At 39.7% G+C, this 22738-nt stretch overlaps 1 protein-coding gene across 1 annotated transcript in view; it reads right to left on the reverse strand.

Annotated features, from left to right (window-relative positions):
• The window catches only part of SNAP91 (synaptosome associated protein 91), a 141363-nt gene that overhangs the window by 44257 nt on the left and 74368 nt on the right, over positions 1-22738 (reverse strand). Inside the window, exons 10-13 of the mRNA XM_084622620.1 lie at positions 17834-17904; positions 14530-14557; positions 6692-6801; positions 5455-5555 (exon numbers count right to left, since the gene is read on the reverse strand). Coding sequence (XP_084478746.1) covers positions 5455-5555; positions 6692-6801; positions 14530-14557; positions 17834-17904 — 310 coding nt within the window. The remainder of the gene's footprint in view (positions 1-5454; positions 5556-6691; positions 6802-14529; positions 14558-17833; positions 17905-22738) is intronic.

The following is a 22738-nucleotide window of genomic DNA, read 5'->3' on the forward strand; positions in this document are numbered from 1 at the left end:
AGCACTGCTTTGCTGCTTTTAATCAATCATTCCCTTTCCAAGTCTAGCAATCATTAGACACTGCAGAAATTAAAGGGTGGGACTTCCAAAAGCACCTGAGGGTACGTCTACACTGCAATTAGATACCTGCAGCTGGCCCATGCCAGCTGACTCTGGCTTACAGGTCTCAGGCTTGGGTTGCAGCTCAAGCTCTGGAACTCTGAAGTAGGAAGGCCCAGAGCCTAGGCTGCAGCCTGTGCTTGAATGTCTACACTACAATTCAACAGTCCCTTAGCCCAAACCCAAGTCAGCTGGCATGGGCCAGTCATGGGTGTCTAATTGCAGTGTAGACAAACCCTGGGTGGCTAACTTGGTATCACAAGTAATTTAGGGTGGGATTTTCCAAAGTGCCTTAGATTTCAGTAATAAATAGGGAAAGGCTCAAAAAAAGTCATCTGTTCTCAAGTTTGTGTTAATTAGAAATGGAGAAGAATGGAAGTAAATTTTCATCACAGAGGTCCAAGAAATTGCAAAATTTAATCTACCGAATTCTTAGTACAAGGGTCAGCAACCTTGGGCACGCGCCCATCAGGGTAATCCACTGGCAGGCCGCACATTTTGTTTATGTTGACTGTCCACAGGCACGGCCCCACGCAGCTCCGAGTGGCCGCGTTATGCCGTTCCCGGCCAATAAGAGCTGCGGGAAGTGGTGGCCAGCACGTCCCCGCGGCCTGTGCCACTTTCCACAGCTCCCATTGGCCGGGAACGGCAAACTGAGGCCATTGGGAACTGTTCCTGCGGACAATCAATGTAAACAAATGTCTCGCAGTCCGCCAGCAGATTACCCTGATGGGCCACGTGCCAAAGGTTTCCAACACTGCCTTAGTAATACACTGCATTCCTTCAGCCCACTTCCTCTTTGCTTGCTCACCCCTTCCCTACATTGCATTTGGTACATTATGTTCCACTAATTCTGCAATTTTTATTTCCCAAACTTTGCCCCTATTAAAACCTACTGCCACAGAAAGAAATGGAAGCAGATTATTGTACCTGCAGCGACAGAAAAGTTTGTATAATAAATGGACGCATGGCAGCTATACTGAAGCTAAGCAAAAGAGGGAGAAATTTTCAGAAAACAACATTACTTAATTGTTAAAGTGCAGATACATGAAAAAATCCAAATCACTGTTAAGAGTTTGAGACAGTGTATGATATAGATTATGTCACTGCACTAAAAACAAAGTTTCTGATGTGCCTTAAACTGTAAAAAATAAAAACAAGCTTTTAGCCACAACTGCTATTCTCTCTTTCTTAGTGTCATGGTTTCTTTTCCCTATCTCTAGATCCATATTTCTAAACTTCTTTCAGCATATAAAATTAGTCGAGGTTCGAAGCCTAGAGACTCAAGTTTCTGGAATCCTATAAGAGGATGTTACAAGCTACAAGAGAATGTTAAAACTTTTGGTTCACACATTACAACTGCTTGGCATTGCTGAAAGAAAGGAGTATGTTAGCATGTGAAGACGTAAGTAGACTCAACTTCTCAATACTTGTGAGAGCTGCTGCTTAGACTGATGCAAAGGAAGAGGTCTGGACGAATGAAGAGCCTTGACCAGTTATAAATTTAATTTGTCCAATTTTTTCTGCTCTGTTCATGTCTTTGTTCTAGAATAACTCACTTCAACTATAGCACAGGGTTTATGTGAATGGTGAAATACTCCATACTTGTGCATCCCATCTCATACTCTTTAGTTTATTATTATTTTAATTTTACATTGTAAAGAGATAAAGTTGACAATGGCATACTGTGATAAACAATGTCCTCAGGCAGTCCCTATTCTTACAGAGTTCTGTGGTGGTTGTGATGTGTAGTATAAGGTATGTTGGAACACCAGTGAAAAAAGGAGACAGCTAGAAGCAGTGGGGGATGGACATTTGGAACCGAAAGCAATCACCATATACCTTGCTGAACTATCCTCCCTTTCTTATAAGAAGGCAGCCCGCATATCCAGTTGAAGTGAAATAGGCTTTTGTTTACAATTAACGTTTAAGACCTAAGGACAGTATAAGTTTCTTTAATTATTTTACCTAGTGACCATTTAAAATTTGACTCTGATCAGGAGAAACCTCATTTTTATTTCTCCTCCCCACTTGTGTCTGAATCACTAAACCATTTGATGAGTTGATCTGGCTTTGAATGCAGGCGGGGCATAACCCAGAGAGGGACAGGGAGTAGAAGCATGAACATCTATTGTTGCTTTCCAACCATTTCCCTATACCTGACAAGTGGAGCTGTACAAATACTGGAAAATAATAGCATTCTGATTTCCTCTGCTGAATTGCAGTAACTGATGCAAGAGCACTGAGGAAGGAAGTAGATGGGAAGCCCAGAGTACCCCATGGGAAAGGAAGCCTAGCTTTTATGAAAACGTATTCCACAGTGTGCAAATTTCAGTATAGCAACAGGAAGAGCATCTAAAATACATTTACTGAGGGCTTGCATTCTCTTATGGAGTCCTGGATATTTAGTTAGGATTTAAAATTAGCTCTAAAATTAAGTGAAATTTACCTCTCACCCCCCAAGAATGAAAAAATAAATCCCAGTTTCAAAATAAAGAAACCTCACAAAATATATAAAAAGCAACCTATTCCAGTACATAATACTTTAATGGATTTGCCAATTGCTTGAAGGATGTGTCAGAGTAAGGCACAGAGTTATTCCTTGCCATTAGCATATTATCTCACACAGAGTTACTACATATTTAACAGGTCACCATATTTGTATTACTGCCGATGGTAAAGTAGACTTCTTGAATTATTTTTTATTCTAATTTGTCAAAACAAGTGCTTTCCTAATAAAATGGTTAAAAGGGTATTAAAAATTACATTCAGTAGGTTAGAAGAAAATAAGAAGGAACTTATTACATCAGGAACAAAAGAAATCCTAGTTGTGTTATAGGTACATTACCAGATAAGGATGCTAAAATTGTCAGTGACAGATATGGCAGAAGGGTTCAAAAATATTTTTGTTCTGTATGCAGAAACAAGTTGGAGGACATTCACATGATAATGAAATACTTTCTACTTAAACTGTAATTAGGATGTTTAAAAATGCTGAAGAACAATTGTGAATTTAAGTCTGCAGATAATTGGCACCTAAGGATTTTTAGAGGAATTGGCTGAGATGTTTGTGACGTTGATATTTAAAAAAATCCAGTGACCTGGATAAAAGCTAATATGCTACTATATATAAAAGGTAAATACGATAACCTGGGTAACTACAGGGTGCTTAGCTTGACCATGATCCAAGACAAAATCATAGAAAGGCCAATACAGGATGCCATCAATGAAGAATTAAAGCATGGCTGCATAATTATTTCCAGACAATATATTTTTATGAAAGATAAAATAATCAAGTTTGGCCTCTTTTTTTTTTTTGAGAGGAGATTAAAGTTTGGTTGATAAAGGCATACGTTGACCATATGTAGATTTCTATAAGGTATTTCACTTGATCCCTCATGACTAATTAAAGATTAACACTATACAAAAACAATGCTCATATTAAATCTGTTACAAGCTGGCTAGCTAGCTAGCTAGCTAAAGAAATAACTGTAAATGAGTAAACAACATTCACTGAGGGCATTGTTAGTGAGGACCTATTGAAATACCCATCTGTTTTGGACTCAATGCTATTCCACATCTAAATCTTGTTTTCTTCCAGATCATTGATAATTGCCAATAAAATCCACAGATGATTAAAACTGGTGGACAAGGATAAGTCAGTTCTACACACTGAGTTGAAATGCATGGTAAGCTGGAGTCACTTGAACATGCATTAACTATGTTAAAATGTAAGGTCATACTTCTAGGAACCAAGAATGTAGGTCACACTTATAGGCCTGGGAGAGAGGGGACAAATACTATGAAATACAGAAAAGGACTTGCGGTCATAGTGGATAGCCAACAAAACATGAGCTCCAGTGCAATGCAATGGCCAAGAGGAAACACATCCCTTAGATGTACAAGAGGGAATATTGAGAAGTAAGGAGGTATTATTACCCCCATAGACGGTATTAGTAAGATTATTACTGGAATACTGTGTCCCGTTCTGTTATCCATGCTCTAAAAAGGATGTGGACAGATTGGAAAAAAGGTTCAGAAAACTACTACAAGAATGACTTGAGGTCTAGAAAACCTGCTTTACCAAGGAAGATGAAAAAAGCTTCATCTATGCAGTTTATCCAAGAGAAGATTAAGAGGTCATGGTCTATAAGTATCTACATAGAAGGGACAATTGTGAATTTGTCTAGCTCCGGCTCCCAACCACTGGTTCTTGTTATATCTTTAACACAGAGGGGAATTAACCACTGGAACAACTTATGTGGTGATGTGGCAGATTCTCCATCACTTGAAGTTTTTGGATCAAGACTTGATGTCCTTAAAAAGGATATACTCTATCTTAACCAGAAGTTATAGGATTCATGCAGGAATAACTAGGTGACATTCTACAGCATGTATTATGTAGAAAGAAGGTTAGACGAGTTGATCATAATTTTCCTTTCTGGCCTTAAGATCTTTGAAAATAGGTGGTTAATACGGAAAAAACTTTAGAGCTCAAAAATCCACAAGAGTTGCTGCTCTAAGAGTTCAAAAATCAGAGCAAATACTGACCAAATATATAAATACATTGCCCAAGAGGCCTCTTCTTCCTTAGAAATTTCAGAGAGAATTTGAGTCCATGAAATGTTTCTGATATAGAGTAGCATTAGCCCAAACTGAAATTTTTTAGGATTTTGCATATCGTGGCTATGCAGATATGGCTGCAGATAACAGCAGTTTTGTTCAGCTGTAAGTATTTCAGAAAATAGTGTTTCAACATTTAGGATTCCTCAGATTGTTAATACACTTACAGGCCAACTAAAAAAATACCACCACTCACTCAGCAAGGGCTGATTAAGAAATCCAAGAAGTAATAGAGCCAATAGTTGAGAATTTTCATGGTGCCTTTCTTCTACAGATCTCACTTGCCTGCAGGGAAAACTGTTGTTAAGTGACTTACCCCCAGTCATATATCAAGTCACTGGCAGAGCCACTGACATAGATTAGAACTCTGGTCTTTTGACTCTTCTCCCTATGCCGCATCCTTACTTAATCAGCACACCACCGGGCTGTTCCAAGCCCCCCTCCCGCCCCCAAATCTCCTTCCCAGCTGTTTTTGGGCTCCACACTCTGACTACCCCATAGGATAAGGACTGTTGACAGCTTGTATGGCTGCACATCCACTCCTAGAAGATTCTCTACCACAAAGAGCCTACAGTCCACCGAGATCCACTCACTTTTGTCAGCTGAAGCTGGTGAGTTTGAAACATGGTTTGTTCTTTTCATAATAGTAGGGAAAGTCAAGTTTCAGTTCAGCTGCCAATCTAAGAGTGAGATTAAAAGGGAAAGAGAGTGTAAAATAAAAAGGTACTTTACCTCCCCATGAAGTTGCTCCTGCTGGAGCAGTTGGAGCTGCTTGCCCAGTAGATGTGAAATCTGGCTGAAGATCTAGAAGATCACTGGATGGTTTCGAAGTGCTATTGGCAGTAGAGGGGAAGAGGGCGGGGGGGGGGGGGAAGGCGGAGAAAAAAAACAAATCTGTAGTATTACAGGCATTTGTATAATTCTGCAAAGTAAAAGGTGTTCCAGGTTACACTGGAGTGTAAATGTTGTGAACAAGATTAGGCTGTCAAACCACTGTAAAGCAACTATTTTTCTGGATCACAACCTAATCCTCCAGAAGCTACTAAATGCCTTTAATACGCATTTAGCTCAATAAATGCTGAAGGTATTCAGCACCTGGAGAGAGGACACCATCGTTCCTAACCATGTATTTATATTACTGGACACTGGTACTGTTCTGTGTCTCTAGAGGACACAGTTGAACTGCAGTAATACTGTAGGACAAAGTACAATAGCGGAAATACTGCTGCAGAATTTCTAAAAAGAAAATCAAACCCCTTTTAGGACTAATAGGAATGGAACTCTGTTTTCAGTCACAGCAACTATCTTCCAAAATATTTCTATCCCTTAGGCCAGAAGGCCATCGACCTATGCACCAGGTACTGAACAGGCAACAGGGAGAAAGTTAATATCAAGGGCTCCTTTTAGAGCTATATCACAAACTAATCAATTTCAGTAAGTCACCCTTCAAAAAGGCTGAAGGGAAAAAGTTAGTTAATTTTGTTCAGCATGTCTATTTAGATGTGAAGATTAATATTTAAGGTTAACAAAGTAGAAATAAAAATCAATAAAGTTAGCACTTTTTCCATTAACATATATTTTAGTCAAACAGAACTTATGTTTGTTTATATGAAGTAGCAGTGCTTAATGGTTGTGATATTGCATACTGCCCAAAGTAGCTGTGCAACTAATTTCAGTTTTCTTGGAATTAGTCATAAATCTAGTGTTTGTACAGCTGTAATGCCATACCATTCCACAAACATACTATGCATCAGTGTTAAGTAAACTAAAAATTGTGAATGAGTCCAGTGACTAAAAACTGTAGAGCTGTAACTGGTATAACTCCAGAGATCTGGAATTTGTATAGCAGGCACAGCATTTCTCAAAACTATGCAACATGCTTAGTTTTTAAAATCCCCAATGTGAAATGGGAAAGGGTCTGTGAGCAACACATGAACACAGCTCACGATTAACATATTGCAGAACTAACCTGACTGGAGCTGCTGTAGATGAAGTTGCAAAGAGATCAACTGGTGGAGAGGTATCAATACTTTTTGCTGGGGTAGAATTAGGAGATGTAACAGTTGTGGCTGGAGAAGACTGGAGACAAATCATCAAAACATATCACTCAAAAAAGGTAGTGCCATCATCAATATATAAACTAGCATAGGCTTTCAAGTATACCTTACAAACTAATATTACCTCTAATACAAAAATGAAATTTTCTAGTGATTCAAAATTAATCTGGGGACAACACAAGGAAATCAAGTCTCCCTACAGAGTGCACTTCCTTTTCCTTCGAAGACTGAGCAAGACAAATATTCTTAAATAAGAAATGCTTTAATGGACTAGCAAATTTGAAAAACCACACAAGTACAGAACACTACTTAACTAATTGTGTGCTCTGTTTATGGGATCCTTTACTTGCATGGGGGATGTCTGGTCACTGGGTAAGCTTCTTAAACCCTGCCTTTCCAAACTTATCTGTTCTCTTGGAGATGCAAGTTATTCACCCTATGCATTTAGTTTCAGTACAATTCAGAAAAGAAAAAATGGTCAACTATAAAAAAAAAGATATTATGTGCCTTGTTTCTTTGTACTAGACATGCTTATACGTTTGTACATCACTACTTTCCACTACATACCCTCCAACCTGAGAAGCTTGATAAACCAGTTTAAAAGAAAATACTTTGAGCATTTCATGAACTGAAGTAAACAGACCCAAGATTACGATTTGTTAAAACAACTTATTACAGGCAACTATCTCTATAACAGTTAAAGATATTATTGGGAGATACCTACTCTTAGGTGCAACATCCAAACACTGTCTGTGGCTCTAATGGCTAAAGTTTGTAGTCTCAAATTTCTTTACCCTGACAGGGATCAACAGTTTGCCACCATCCACCTTTAAGAAGATTCCACATTAAGTCTTATGCTGGTGGCGGAGGTATTGGAGGTTATTTTTTCTATACAAATAAAGGGAAAGTCAATTTCTGTCCCATCCATCCTCCAACTTTTAAATGATTCTAGTTCCCCACCCACTAAAATATGTTAAACAGAAAACATAATTGTTGGCACTTTGTTTCTGTATTTCTTTTCTTGTCAAATCCTTTTTTGGTAAGAGGATTCTGTTTAAGATACTGTACTGTTCCACTATGAATCATTGCACAGCACCTCAAGTGCTTTGTCTGAGTGGAGATAGAGGGTAAAGGGAACAAGAATAATGAAGAGTTAACAATCAGAGTCAAATTAGTTAATGCGTAAAATGCTCTGAAGATGAGAAGTGCCAGTATCACCAATCAGGGAATCACATGGTAGTTCCCTGGGAAAGTAATATCTGGGGGGGAATAGCTAAACTGAGAAATTCTATCAAGAAAAATATTGGGAACATAAAAGCAAATAAAATATTATTGTATGTTCAGACAACAATTACAGACAAACAAGTTCCTCATTTGATGGTACTTTGGACAGATCAACACATCTCCTCAAGGCTAGGAGTATGGGTGATGTTTAAGAATTTTGAAGTGAGACTGCCCATGGGAAGAGAGAGATATTACCCTTTCATAAGAGTATTAAAAGCAGAACTGCAAGAAAATATACAAGGGATTTGGGGTTATTTAGGAAGTGGATAAGTATATACTCATGGTAAAAACAGTAATCCAGTTTATGTGGCTGGAGAAGAAAATTAGGAATGAAGATACTATGCTTCCTCCTCGGGGGTAGAGAAATCAGGATGATCCAGGAACAAGCTTCCAAATGGTGAGAGAGGTTTAGATCAAATCCTACATAATGGATAACCCAAGAATGTGGGGGAGGGTACAATATACAGTGAGATCCATCTCAAAAATAGGTCAAGTTATGTGTAAAATGAAGTGTTGTCATCTCCAAAAAGTTGGATTCCCACAGAGCTGCTTTGCAGGATTTTATGGGCAATTTGAAAAGCTTTATATCAACAGCAGTTCCTTTTAAATATTTAAGCTATTACTGATGTAACACTATCTGGTATCAAAATATAACTAATGCTGTGAGAACAGGCCAAAAACTTAACTATAGCTTTGTTAACTTCTGTGATCATATAGCAGATTCTCCTATTACTAATGTACTGTCAGGAAAGCCCACCGTTCTCTGTTGTGCACCGCTACAAGAATTCACTTTTGAGGCAGCTGCCCTCATTTGACAGATTGCAAACATTAAGATATACCATGAAAGTAGGTTTAAAGACTGCTGCATTTATCAATTGTAACTACAACCACCTAGTCAGAGTAACAGAATCAAAGACTCAGGCCGCTCTTCAGTTCTTCACTCGGTAATTCACCTTGCAGAAGTCAGTCCAACTGTTAGCAGTGTAGGTACTTGAAAAGGACTAAAGATTTTTCCATCAGAATAATCTGGAATTACTGTCTGGGACACAGAGTCATGCATCCCCTTGACTAGGGCTTGTTATTGTATTCTGCAATCACAAGTAATGAAGACTTAACACAATAGTACATGGTTGTAACCCAATAGCCCCTTAATGCCAGCAGGCAAGGGAGTTACAGGAAAGTCCCAATTCCTGTATGTACATTCTGGTTCACCACAGAATGCCATGTGAAGTCTTAAATAAAAGCTGGAGTCACACTGGTTTTTAGTATCATTGTGAAATGTACCTACAGATACTTTGTAAGGAGTTACGCACAAACAATGAAAATATGTTCTTGGAGTCTGTGTCAAGGTACGAGTCCTCAGCAGAGGCGGAGAAACAGTTTTTCTGGCAGACATATGATATTTATTCACCTCTCTTGGATGTACACTAAGCATTATAAGCTAAACTGGATGCTTATTTACAGATGAACGCATTGAAGAAATGTGAAGTCAACAAGGCAGCAGCACACAGGAAAAACTAATTCGGGGTGGGGTGTGTCCATAGTACAGAGTACAGACAGTGAACAAAAGGGATACAAGGGGAAGGCAAAAATGACACCCCCTTATCCTTCACCTATGAAGTAAGTGGCCAGTGCGTTTACATTCATGAAAACAGGATCTTGGATGAAGATGCTGCAAAAGTCTTTAGACAAGTTAACTTTTTAGTTACGTTTAATCTCTAGAAAGCATGTTACAATTTTGTTTTATACGTAACCATTTGTTTACAATATCCTTGACCATATTACTTGAACCTTTGGTAATAAACTTACCCTTGTTTTCACTATAAATATGTCTACAGTGCCATGACATTAAGCGAGGTACTGATCCTGAACTGAATCATAGAAGCTGGTGTATACACTGTTTCCTTGGGACAGCAAACCTGGTATTTCTGCCAGAGTTCGGTGGATCAAGGGCTGGACAATAACAGGGAATGCTTCAACCAGGGGGTGGGGGAGATCAGGAACTGGGGTGCACCTATTGGTAACCTGCAAGGCAAAGTATGGGCTGGCAATACCCAGAGGAGAGTGCTTGGGTGGTTAACAGGCTGGTGGTGTCAGTGAGCTGATATACAATTAAGCATAATCAAGTCTCTCTCACGCTGACGGCAGAGGGGTAACAAGGTGACTCAGTCCTGGGTACCCCAAGAATAGTCACAGTGATGCATCTGGACATTTCCATCTAGGTATTTTCACCTGTTATTGATGGATATTGGGTTGGAATGTGGATAGAGCTGCATGTCGTTCACTGCAGAGTCTGTTGGAAAACGAAGGCTTTTTGGGCCACAGCTTCAAGAATTTTAAGAATCATGTTTTCCAAACCAAGAGGCAAGGGTCCACCTAACAAAGAGAGGGAAGAGTATCTTCGCAGGCAGGCTTGCTAACCTAATGAAGAGGGCTTTAAACTAGGATCACTAGGGGACAGTGACCTAAGCCCCGAGGTAAGTGGGATACCAGGAGGAAACAAGGAGGAGGGTGCAACAGTGGGGGCCTCCTAATTCATACTGAGAAAGCAGGGCAATCGGCTAGTTATCATAGGTGCATGTACATGAATGCAAAAAGCCTGGGAAACAAGCAGGAAGAATTGGAAGTCCTGGCACAGTCAAAGAACTGTGATGTGATTGGAACAACAGAGACTTGGTGGGGTAGCTCACATGACTGGAGCACTGTCATGGATGGATATAAACTGTTTAGGAAGACAAGCAAGTGAGGAAAGGTGGAAGAGTTGCACTGTATGTAGGAGAGCAGTATGATTGCTCAGAGCTCCAGTTTGAGCATGCCTGGGGTGTAATCAGGAAGGCCAAAACACAACTGGAGTTGCAGCTAGCAAGGGATGTGAAGGGTAACAATAAGGGTTTCTACAGGTATGTTAGCAACAAGAAAATGGTCAGGGAAAGTGTGGGACCCTTACTGAATGGGGGAGGCAACCTAGTGACAGATGTGAAACAAGCTGAAGTACTCAATGCTTTTTTTGCCTCAGTCTTCACAGACAAGATCAGCTCCCACATTGTTGTCCAGGGCAACACAGTGTGGGGAGCAGGTGAGCAGTGGTAAAAGAACAGGTTAAGGACTATTTATAAAAGCTGGACATGCACAAGTCCATGGGTCCAGATCTAATGCATCTGAAGGTGCGAAGGGAATTGGCTGATGTGATTGCAGAGCCACTGGCCATTATCTTTGAAAACTTGTGGCAATTTGGGAGATCCCGGACGACTGGAAAAAGGCAAATATAGCGCCCACCTTTTAAAAAAGGGAAGAACCACCACCTGGGGAACTACAGACTGGTCAGTCTCACCTCAGTCCCTGGAAAAAAATCATGGAGCAGGCTCTCAAGGAAACCATTTTGAAGCACTTGGAGGAGAGGAAGGTGATCAGGAACAGTCAACATGGATTCACCAAGGGCAAGTCATGCCTGACCAACCGGATTGCCTTCTATGAAGAGATAACTGGCTCCGTGGATATGGGGAAAAACCAGTGGACATGATATATCTTGACTTTAGCAAAGCTTTTGATACGGTCTCCCACAGTTTTCTTGCCAGCAAGTTAAAAAAGTATGGATTAGATGAATGGACTATAAAGGTGGACAGAAAGATGGCTAGATTTTCAGGCTCAAAGGGTAGTGATCAACGGCTCTATGTCTAGTTGGCAGCTGGTATCAAGCAGAGTGCCTTAAGGGTCGGTCCTGGGGTGGTTTTGTTCAACATCTTTATTAATGATCTGGATGATGGGATGGATTGTACCCTCAGCAAGTTCGTGGATGACACTAAGCTGGGGGGTAGAAGTGGGCGGAAGAGGTAGATATGCTGGAGGGTAGGGATAGGGTCCAGAGCGACCTAGACAAATTGGAGGATTGGGCCAAAAGAAATCTGATGAGGTTCAACAAGGACAAGAATCCCATGCACTGCTACAGGTTGGGGACCAACTGGCTAAGCAGCAGTTTTGCAGAAAAGGACCTGGGGATTACAGTGGATGAGAAGCTGGATGAGAGTCAACAGTGTGTACTTGTTGCCAAGAAGGCTAACGGCATATGGGGCTGCATTAGTAGGAACATTGCCAGCAGATCGAGGGAAGTGATTATTCTCCTCTATTAGGCACTGGTGAGGCCACATCTGGAGTATTGCATCCAGTTTTGGGCCCCCACTACAGAAGGGATGTGGACAAATTGGAGAGAGTCCAGCAGAGGGCAACGGAAATGATTAGGGGGCTGGGGCACATGACTTATGAGGAGAGGCTGAGGAAACTGGGCTTGTTTAGTCTGCAGAAGAGTGAGGGGGGGGTTTGATAGCAGCCTTCAACTACCTGAAGGGGGGTTCCAAAGAGGATGGAGCTCGGATGTTCTCAGTGGTGGCAGATAACAGAATAAGGAGCAGTGGTCTCAAGTTGCAGTGTGGGAGGTCTAGGTTGGATATTAGGAAACACTATTTCACTAGGAGGGTGGTGAAGCATTGTAATGGGTTACCTAGGGAGGTGGTGGAATCTCCATCTTTAGAGGTTTTTAAGACCTGGAGTGACAAAGCCCTGGCTGGGATGATTTAGTTGGTGTTGGTCCTGCTTTGAGCAGGGGGTTGGACTAGATGACCTTGTGAGGTCTCTTCTAACCCTAATCTTCTACGATTTTCCTCAGACCAAGGAAGACAGGTATCTCCCCAAAGATATACAAGGGAAGTCTGGGAACACTGCCAAATAACAATCCTTTGATATTTTACTCTTAGTCCATATGTGGCAATATTTCAGGGAGTCACCACTTTTCAGAAGATCTAGGTGTGGCCAGACTTGCCTTGGGGCACAGTCTCTGGAGCAGCAGGGTTGTGAGAATGTGACCATATACATTGCAGCTGTCAGGTGTATGGAGCCTATCTCAGAGCCCTGCTCTGAGATTTTGGGCCTGAAGTCTGCCCTTGGAACACTTGCACAATGTCAGTACATGGAGGTGGTGCTGCCTAATGGACAGAGTTCTGGACTAGGAGTCAGAAGACTTGAGTTCTAGGCCTGGCTGAATATACTAGATTCATAGATATTTAGGTCAGAAGGCACCATTATGATCATCTAGTCTGACCTTCTGCACAACGCAACAGAATTTCACCCACCACTCCTGCGAAAAACCTCTCACTTATGTCTGAGCTATTAAAGTTCTCAAATTGTGGTTTAAAGACTTCAAGGAGCAGAGAATCCTCCAGCAAGTGACCCGTGCCCCATGCTGCAGAGGAAGGCGAAAAACCTCCAGGGCCTCTTCCAATCTGCCCTGGAGGAAAATTCTTTCCCAACCCCAAATATGGCGATCAGCTAACCCTGAGCATATGGGCAAGATTCACCAGCCAGATGCTACAGAAAATTCGTTCCTGGGTAACTCAGATCCCACCCCATCTAATATCCCATTACAGATAGCCAAGTCACTTTACCTCTTTGTGCCTAAGTTTCCCCATCTGTAAGATAGGGATGAGGATATTGACCTCCTTTGTAAAGCACTTTGAGATCTACAGATGAAAAGGCTATACAAGAGGTAGGTATTACTACTTCTATATTCCTTGGAAGAAGTAGGCATTAAAAGCTGTTGAAACACTTTGCACAACTGAAAATTCACAACAGCCACCTTACTCCTAGTGAGTTGACTATTTGATCCCCTGTCTTTGTGGAAGCCTTTAGTGCATACAAGTTTGATCTACAGAATGATTTCAGTGTATGAATGAATGACTTGAGTCATGCTTCCTGGGCACTGACAGACTGATGTCAAATATTTGCAGAGACCCTGTCCTCTGAGCTGACGTGACCAGGCCTCAGAGAGAGGCAGTGCCCATGTCCTTTAAGTTCATTTGGATAAGGCTGGATGCTGCTTGGTATTAGAATTTCTATAACAAAACGATGGAGACATTTGCGGGGGGAAAACAGTGATCTGAAAACAGCCAAATAGGGGATAGCAAATCAAATAGAGGAGAACTCAAAAGGGCAGTCTCCTCACAGTAAATATACCACCAGAGAAAAGGATTAGGGAAGAGAAATTGACATGCCAGAGTCAGCTTCTCACTGGGAAATGGGAAAGGCCAAGTTGAAGGTGTGGACTTCCGTTATGCCTTCACATAGCACTTGATTGCCATTTCCTGGCAAGGCAGTTCAACATTCTTTCAAGTGCTATGAAGTATTCTCAGCCACCATAAATTAGCAGCTTAAAATTCAAGAGAAGGTCTCTAATCCCTTTTTTACAGTGGTTTAATTGTTTGTGCCCCTGCCCGCCCCCCCCCTTTTTTTTTTAAAACTGACAGTAGGTTGCCTAGAGCTTGGGATGGGCAGAGGTATTTTTTGTTTTTTATAAAAGAAAAGCCACACAGACCCAAATAAAGAAGTTTTCTTAAGCACTTTTAACTCTAAGGGTAGTTTAAAAGCACATGCTGACTGAGCGCAATCAATCTTTAGTACATAAGTTATTAATATTTACCTTGCTCAAGGGAGAAGGAGCACCAGACCTAAGAAAAGAGAATGTAATGAAGATTTTCAAGTTAAGTACATTTTAGGAAAGCATGCTGAAGAAACATCAGAATAGTATTAAAATAGTTTTCCACATTCTCATTAAAAAATTATGTAACCATAATTACAAACAAACAAGTATGCTGGACTTGTCTAAAAGCCATTTCAAAATCAATACATGCTAGAATTTAACTCAAAGTCTGCCATTTTAGGAAATAAAGAGAAGCTTTAAGATGTGAAATACTAATGCCTATGTTTAGTACTGTTTGTGGCATTTGACATCCTAGGCCAAGTCTTACAGTCCAGACCAGATGTACTTTACACAAGAATGGTAAGTAAGGCAGCAACTTCATGGGGCCAAAGGCAGACGTGTAAAGCTGGGGATTATTGGGGTGAAGTGGTGGCCTGGCCTTACCTCTTTCCCAGCCATTCCCCCAGCCTGTAGTGGCTGGGAAGGGTTGGCATATGAATCACTGTGGAACAGGAAGACACTTCAGGGGGGTCAGATCTCTTATTTTTAAGCTCCCAGAAAGCTACAAAAGCCAAGATCAGCTATGCCTTAGCTCCTGTCAGTTATATCTGAAATATATAGCTCTATGGGAAGGTGGCATTTAAGGCATACATATCAGTGATTTAAGGATTAAAATTGTTACAGAGCTATTGTATTTAACATAAAAAAAACAAACATTAAAAACCCAGGAAATTCATATCTAAGATTATACTTAAAAGAAGCCCAAATATGTAAAGATATGGCAACGCATAGTTAGGACACCTAGACTAAAATCTGCCCTGTGGTGACATCATGCAATAACCATACAGTTTTAATTAAGGCATTTTAATGTTTGTGGTCCTAGATTAAACTCAGGTAAAGACATATTCGAGCTTTTTCATACATTTTCCTACCTCATGCTGTCACTACTAGGCAGAGTTAAGCTGTGCATTTCCTGTGCATAGATAGTTTATTTATTATAAAAAGAGTAGAATCATAGAATATCAGGGTTGGAAGGGACCTCAGTAGGTCATCTAGTTCAACCCCCTGCTCAAAGCAGGACCCATCCCCAATTAAATCATCCCAGCCAGGGCTTTGTCAAGCCTGACCTTAAAAACTTCTAAGGAAGGAGATTCTACCACCTCCCTAGGTAACGCATTCCAGTGTTTCACGACCCTCCTAGTGAAAAAGTTTTTCCTAATATCCAACCTAAACTTCCCCCACTACAACTTGAGACCATTACTCCTTGTCCTGTCCTCTTCTACCACTGAGAATAGTCTAGAACCATCCTCTCTGGAACCACCTCTCAGGTAGTTGAAAGCAGCTATCAAATCCCCCCTCATTCTTCTCTTCTGCAGACTAAACAATCCCAGTTCCCTCAGCCTCTACTCGTAAGTCATGTGTTCCAGACCCCTAATCATTTTTGTTGCCCTTCGCTGGACTCTCTCCAATTTATCCACATCCTTCTTGTAGTGTGGGGCCCAAAACTGGGCACAGTACTCCAGATGAGGCCTCACCAACGTCGAATAGAGGGGGACGATCACGTCCCTCGATCTGCTCGCTATGCCCCTACTTATACATCCCAAATGCCATTGGCCTTCTTGGCAACAAGGGCACACTGCTGACTCATATCCAGCTTCTCGTCCACTGACACCCCTAGGTCCTTTTCCGTAGAACTGCTGCTGAGCCATTCGGTCCCTAGTTTGTAGCGGTGCATTGTCGTAATTGTAATTGTTTCACTGATTGCTGCTTTCATACCATGACATTAACTCTTTGTTCAGAGCTTCAGCTGGGTAAAAAAAACCTGTAGAAGAGCTCTGTGTAAGCTCGAGAGTGTGTGTCTTTCACCAACAAAAACTGGTCCAATAAAAAGATATTGCCTCATCCACTTGTCTCTTTAAATAGTTAGGAGTCAATTTTCTCACTTCTAGGCTAAGCTTTTTTTACTAATCTGATAGTCAATTTTTTGTACCCAGTTTAACCTCAGGGTACATACACAGTTGTAAAATTGACCAGATACTTTTTCATGTATTTAAATTTTGTGGTTAAGACAACTAGCTCTGAAATACACTATTAGATATTCCTCTTTGTGCAAGAGGAAGCAAATATTCCTTGATCAGTTGCAAATATCAGTGAACACAAATATATACAAAGCTCATGAAAAAACAACTTAATCATAGAAACTGACAAGATTTGATCAGTCAATCTCCTCAATAATATGAGCATTTAAATATGCATGCAAACAAGAATATATACAAACTTACCCTTCACTAAATTGCACAGCGAACAGACATACAGAAAGAGAAAGAATGCATAGGTTAAGTGCACTTTAACTTTTTTCTCAAAAAAAGAGAACAGTTAAGATAAATATCTAGATAAGAAGCTGCAAGACAATTAGAAAAATCTGCCCAGCAAACAGAACTTTTACAAATATGAACAAAGAAAGCAAATAAAGTAATGGAGAAGAACCAACTTATTCTTCCTCAAAATGATCACTGTTCAAAAGCAATACAAGATAACTGGATTCCATTATGTTGCAGTGTATATACTTTTTTTTTTTTTTGGTGAAATTAAGAACTCCATTCGGCAGCTCTTGTAAATAGAAAACATCTGAGAAGTCAATGATGCTAGTTAAACAACATGATTAGTCTGTTCTGAAAAGTGAATCATGAATGACGTAAGTGAGGGCTTCAATATTTATGTCTAATTAGTTGGTGTCAAAACAAAGCAGAATTACATTTGCATAGGTTATACTTGTTTCAGACAAACACAGGGAAATCTTAAAATAGCTGAAAAAGGCATTGCTTGTATGGTCATAATGATGCGAAAAAAAATGAAATCTCAAGCAGCGTTTAAAGTCAAATATGGGGAAGTAGACCCAGTACAAATTAGAGGAACAGCAAATACTGGGATGAGCACAGTGTCATGCTACTGTACTCCCAGTGGGCAAATGGAGTCGCACATCACCAGGCTTCTCCTACTTCCATGGAAGTTCCAGCAGAGATAACAGTGATACACAGACCACTTTCTCTCTTCAGCAGTCTTTCAGAGCTGCCACATTTAAGTTCTTTGCAGCAATCAACACAGCCTGAAGAATTAAAGATGGCTAGTATCCAAGTGTTGCTCTAGGAGAGAAGCGAGGTGGAACCAAGAGCCATCTCTTCTTTCAATAAGAAGCAAAGGGGAAGCTCTGGATTCTGGGTGGCCTCTCTGGCCTGGAGCGGCTTCCATTTTGCGCTTGATGAATTTTTAATCTAGTTCTACACATGTAATTGCATCATTTTACCTGTTCCCTGGTTTTTTCCCTTCCAACGTGTTTAGATGTTGTTCAAGGGTCTCCATAAGACTGCTGGGAGCCTAGAAAGTGAATGTAAAAAAAGGTGCACATTTTTTTCTTTAACCACACTAAATGATGGGAACCTTAAGGTTATCAGGGCAATTTAAATCTTCTGCTAGCTATATATAACCAGTTTGCATGCTCATGCTATAACCCTAAGTCCACTCCATTGTGTAAAGGAAAAAAAAATGTATTTTCATGCTGGAAATATCAAGACAAAAAAGCAATTATTTAAAAAAAGCCAATTTTGAAACATTTATTCTTTGCAGAGTTATAGCCATCTTTTTCTTTACTACACTGGTATTGAATCCTATGTACTTGATGTGCTCACCATGCTTGCAGCCAGATCATGTGTTTGACATTGACAACAGCACAGGCATCCACAGGTTAAGTGAAAGTTACAAAAAAAAAAATCCACAGGTATTTATGTTCATATCAGTTGGGTGTGTTGTACACATTCAGTCTAAATTAGCTTTTAGCTAAAACACTGACAATTTTTCCCATTTGAGGCCAATTGTTAGAGTTGTATTTATCAGCTAGTATTTTCCACTAAAGGAAAAAAGTGTAAATTTAAAAGTGGTCCAGATTAATTATAAAAAGCTATGCTTAGAATCTGAACACTTTCCAGTTAATAGCATGAAATACCTACATAGTCTGCTTTAAAAACACCCCCCCCCCAAAAAAAAAAACCCACTTATGAATATATAGGACAGGTAACCAAGATTCAGGGACCAGAAGAAAATCAATTCAAAAATTCCAATTTCAGATATTTTATAGAATGAAATAAATCTCAATCTAATGAAGTTTATCTAATACTTCACTCATTTTTCTTAAAATGCAAGATCCTCAGGTGTTTTGAGACTTTAAATAACCAGAGTTTATAGCCAAGTAAAATACCCAGGCATGCTGCTGCTGTTACCATTGTGGATAAAAAGGAAAAAAAGCAAGAACAAGTTTCAGTGTCCTTAGCTACTGCAGAATAAAAATAGTGCCTAGAGAAGTAGATTTCCATAAGCCCAGTGAGTGAACAGGAAGCCTTTGAGAGCTACAACAGTAAATAACAGCAATATTTTATCAGGGTTACCAGTTTATCAATGATACATTCTTTAAAAGGGGAATTTTCATTATCAGTGATTTTCAGATCAACCAGAACTCTTGTCAGCAATACCTAAGATTTGTCATAAATAACTTCTTTAATATCTCAGTATAAATACGTGCATCGAAGATTTAAAAAAAAAAAATCTGTCCTGCTTGAAGTCAGTGCTATTATTTCCAGTATGCACATACGCAGTTACTGAAGACTATTTCAAGTGCCAAACTAAAGTCAACTTTGTAAGATACAACTACCACCGGTACCAATGTGAAATTAATACATTTTATTAGGCAAGAAATTTGACGTACAGTAGCACTGCATAGTAGAATCCTCTTGCAGCCAAGTCTTTATTAAAACTATTCACTATGCAATTTTAGTATTCCAGTGTACATGTATTTGACATTAGGATTTCTTGACAGACTTACACTGAAGAACCTCAACACAAGATATTGGAAACAGTACATTTAGTTTCACAACTTAATTTTTTCATGAAAAAGTAACAGAGGTGAGAGGGGAAGGGGCTAACATTCAAACATGGCCAAGTTGTGCAACACTCCAAGCCGTCTTAATGATTTGAAAAGTTCTGTATCTATTTACATACCTTAACATTTGAAATAACTCATACTAGTTAAATATGAAGCTTAATGGCATGCAGCTGGCAACATTTGCTATTAAAAAGTTTTTATGACACATTATGGGGATTATCTCTGGCACAGATGACTAGGCACAGAAGATGGCTCTAAAGTTAGCAAGTCAGCCTAATCTTCTATTCAGTTTGGTGGTGGCTGCCACGAGCCTGTTCTCTCCACTACAGGCATAACTGATCTATTTTGTCTGGCTACTAAAATTAAAAATCCCTCACATTTTCTAGCAACTAAGACTCCCACATCAACTTTCAACTCCCTGAAGCTGAACCAGAAAGACTAAAATGTATATGAAGCAAAAATCCAACAAGAGAGACATGGTTGGGAAATAACAAACAGAAGTATTTATGAAAAGTTAAAACCCACTATATTTCCCTTCTTTGAGGCTGCAAAGCATCAAACCTAGATGCCAAGTTGAGAGAGTAGCACTGTGTACATGTAAATCTTCTACATAGGACATTTTGGGAGAAAATTATTTTCACCACTAAGGAATGCCACTAAAACAATTATAGACCTAGTGGACAGAGCCTTAAAAATACATAGGTAATGTCACCTTACATAAAAATATAAGTGGTATTTCAATTAGAGCTGCGGAAATAACTGCTTCTTTTGTTCAGCAGCTGAACAAAAAATTTAAAAAATTTCAGATAGACCCCCACATGATTTGTATTTGGCAAACAAAAAAAAGTCAAAAATTTCACTTGAGGTCAAATGAAGGATTTAATTTGACATGAAACAAAAACATTTTTTAAAAGGCTAACCTCCAAACCAAAATTGCAGTAAAACTGGAAACAAACAGATAAATAAATAAAAAGATTTTATTTCAAACATGTACCCCTGGTTGAGAACCACTGTGCTAGGGGACTGATTATCTGCATCTAGTGGAATTTAGACACTGCTTTTGGAACATTTGTTGTCAAAATGCAAGTCTCTCTGGTGACGCCTTTGGTACCAACCTGAGGTTTCCTGCCCAGACCTGACTTTGCCTAGATGCAAGTTTCTTCAGTGCCTCAGAATTGTTTGCTCCTGCCATGCCACACAGACTAGATAGGAGCTAGTACCTGATTTTTCGGTGACTGTTTATTTGACTTGGGCATCTTTGGAGCCAGATACTGATCCAAGATCGTTCAGGTACCCTGACTTAAGGGCTCACATTAAGAAATACTGGCACCATCTGTGCTTAGTGAGTCAGGGTCTGAGATATAAACATGACACGCTGCCCTTTTAGTACTGGTTCGGAATGTTCTGTGACAGAAGCTACTCATTCAATCCAATGGGCACTGGTTTCCTGAAGGCTGCAGAAGCTTAGCAGCACAGTAAGGGCAAATATGTAGAAGTACTCCAAGAATTAATTTCAGTGTAACAATTTCTGGGTGCTTCCTGTGATCTTAGTAACAGCCATAGCCCAAGTTAAAACCTTAGTCTAAAGATTTAATAATCCACTTTGACAAAGTGTGGAAGTGTCTAATATCTTATCAATATCATGCAAGACTGTTTCTCTGTTCAATTTTGTATAGCTGCATGATAGTGCATAGAGTTAAATCAAAGGGGAGTATAAATGGGTTAAAGAACTGAGGAGGAAAGAAAGATAAGAGCTTCTGGTAAACACCTTTAAAGCAGCTAACAAAAAATAATGGTGCCATCAGACATACCAGAGATCAAAAAGGCTGAGACCCCCAAAATAAGAGACTTTAGAAGGTGGTCCTGGCGGAAAGGAAGAGGGAGAAGTGGTCAGCATGCTAGGAGGCTGATACAAACTAGAGGAGAGGTAAGAGCTGTATGCAAGCAGCCTCTCTCTAAACAGGGCCTAAGTAAGGTGACCAGATAACAACTGTGAAAAAACCAGGACTAGAGGGGGCGGGGGGCAGGAAAATAGGTGTCTATATAAGAAAAAGTTCGAAAAATGGGACTGTCCCTATAAAAACAGGACATCTGGTCACCCTAGGCCTAAGAATCTAGGCCAGGAGCAGCTAAGCTAAAAGCAGTGTAAGATTCATGTGGTCAGGCCTCTTATTTGTACCCCATGTCCCAAACGGCTTTATTCCTACTGGTAATATTGAACAATACTGCTTGAGAAAACTGTGTGGTCCCTGTGAACTAACTACTAGTCACAGCTCTGGGAGAGAACTCAACAGCAGGATTCAGATCCCAGTTGGGCCTGCTGAAGTAATCATAGTTGGTATTCAAGGGGTTGTAACAAGTCCTGATCTAAAAAAGTGGGAAAATTACAGAATTCTACCCTAGAAGAGAAAGATCTGAGGCCTGACATCTATGGGAGTGCACGCAGACCCCAAGAAGGGCCAGTAGTGCAGCAGCTACCCTGGAAGCTGTGACACCACATAAAGGTATTACTTTGTAAAAAAAAGAAAACTTGAAACATTTAATGTAATACAATTTTTGCTTCTAACAGGCTAAAATAGAAATTGAATTATTTGAAAAGTAAATTTGTTGTAAATGCAGTATTTTAGATTATATAAAAACCTCAAGAATTCCTTAGGCTTCAGTTATTTTTCCTCAACTCAAGCCAAAACGTTAAATGCAAACTTTTATTTAGCTTTATTTCAATTCTGAGCTTTAAGACACTAGGGATATTTTCCAATCAGAAGAAACAATTTATGGAATATAGTAGGGAACCAAGTATTTAGATGCTTTTAATATATATTTATAAGCAGTGAACATATTCTATTAAAATTCATTAGGTTTTTATACAATTGCTCTCCAGTTTGATTAAGAGCTTTTAGTTTCTGTGCCATTTTGCAGGCATTGAGATATGCAAGAGGTTATAATTTGATTTGAATACACTGTTCTGCATTCACTAATGAAAATGTTCATACTACTGTGCATTAAGGCAAACATTAAATTAACCAAGATGGTTATGGTTCTTGTTAAAAACAGGAATGCCACATTAATACTTGTAGTTGCCGTAAGTAAGGAGTTGGATCCATGTTTGAGTATCATGGAATGCCTCTAGTTTTAGCTCCTTACCACGTTTTAAAGTTTAAGATACTCTTATTTGGTCATATTATGGCAACTTCTTTATATCTATGGACCAAGACACTCTGCCAGAGGTGAAATTATGAACTAGGTCAAAGCACGAATTCGGTGCGATGACACCTT

This window comes from Lepidochelys olivacea, assembly GCF_965140295.1.
Source record: "Lepidochelys olivacea isolate rLepOli2 genome assembly, chromosome: 3".
Lineage (NCBI taxonomy): Eukaryota > Metazoa > Chordata > Testudines > Cheloniidae > Lepidochelys > Lepidochelys olivacea.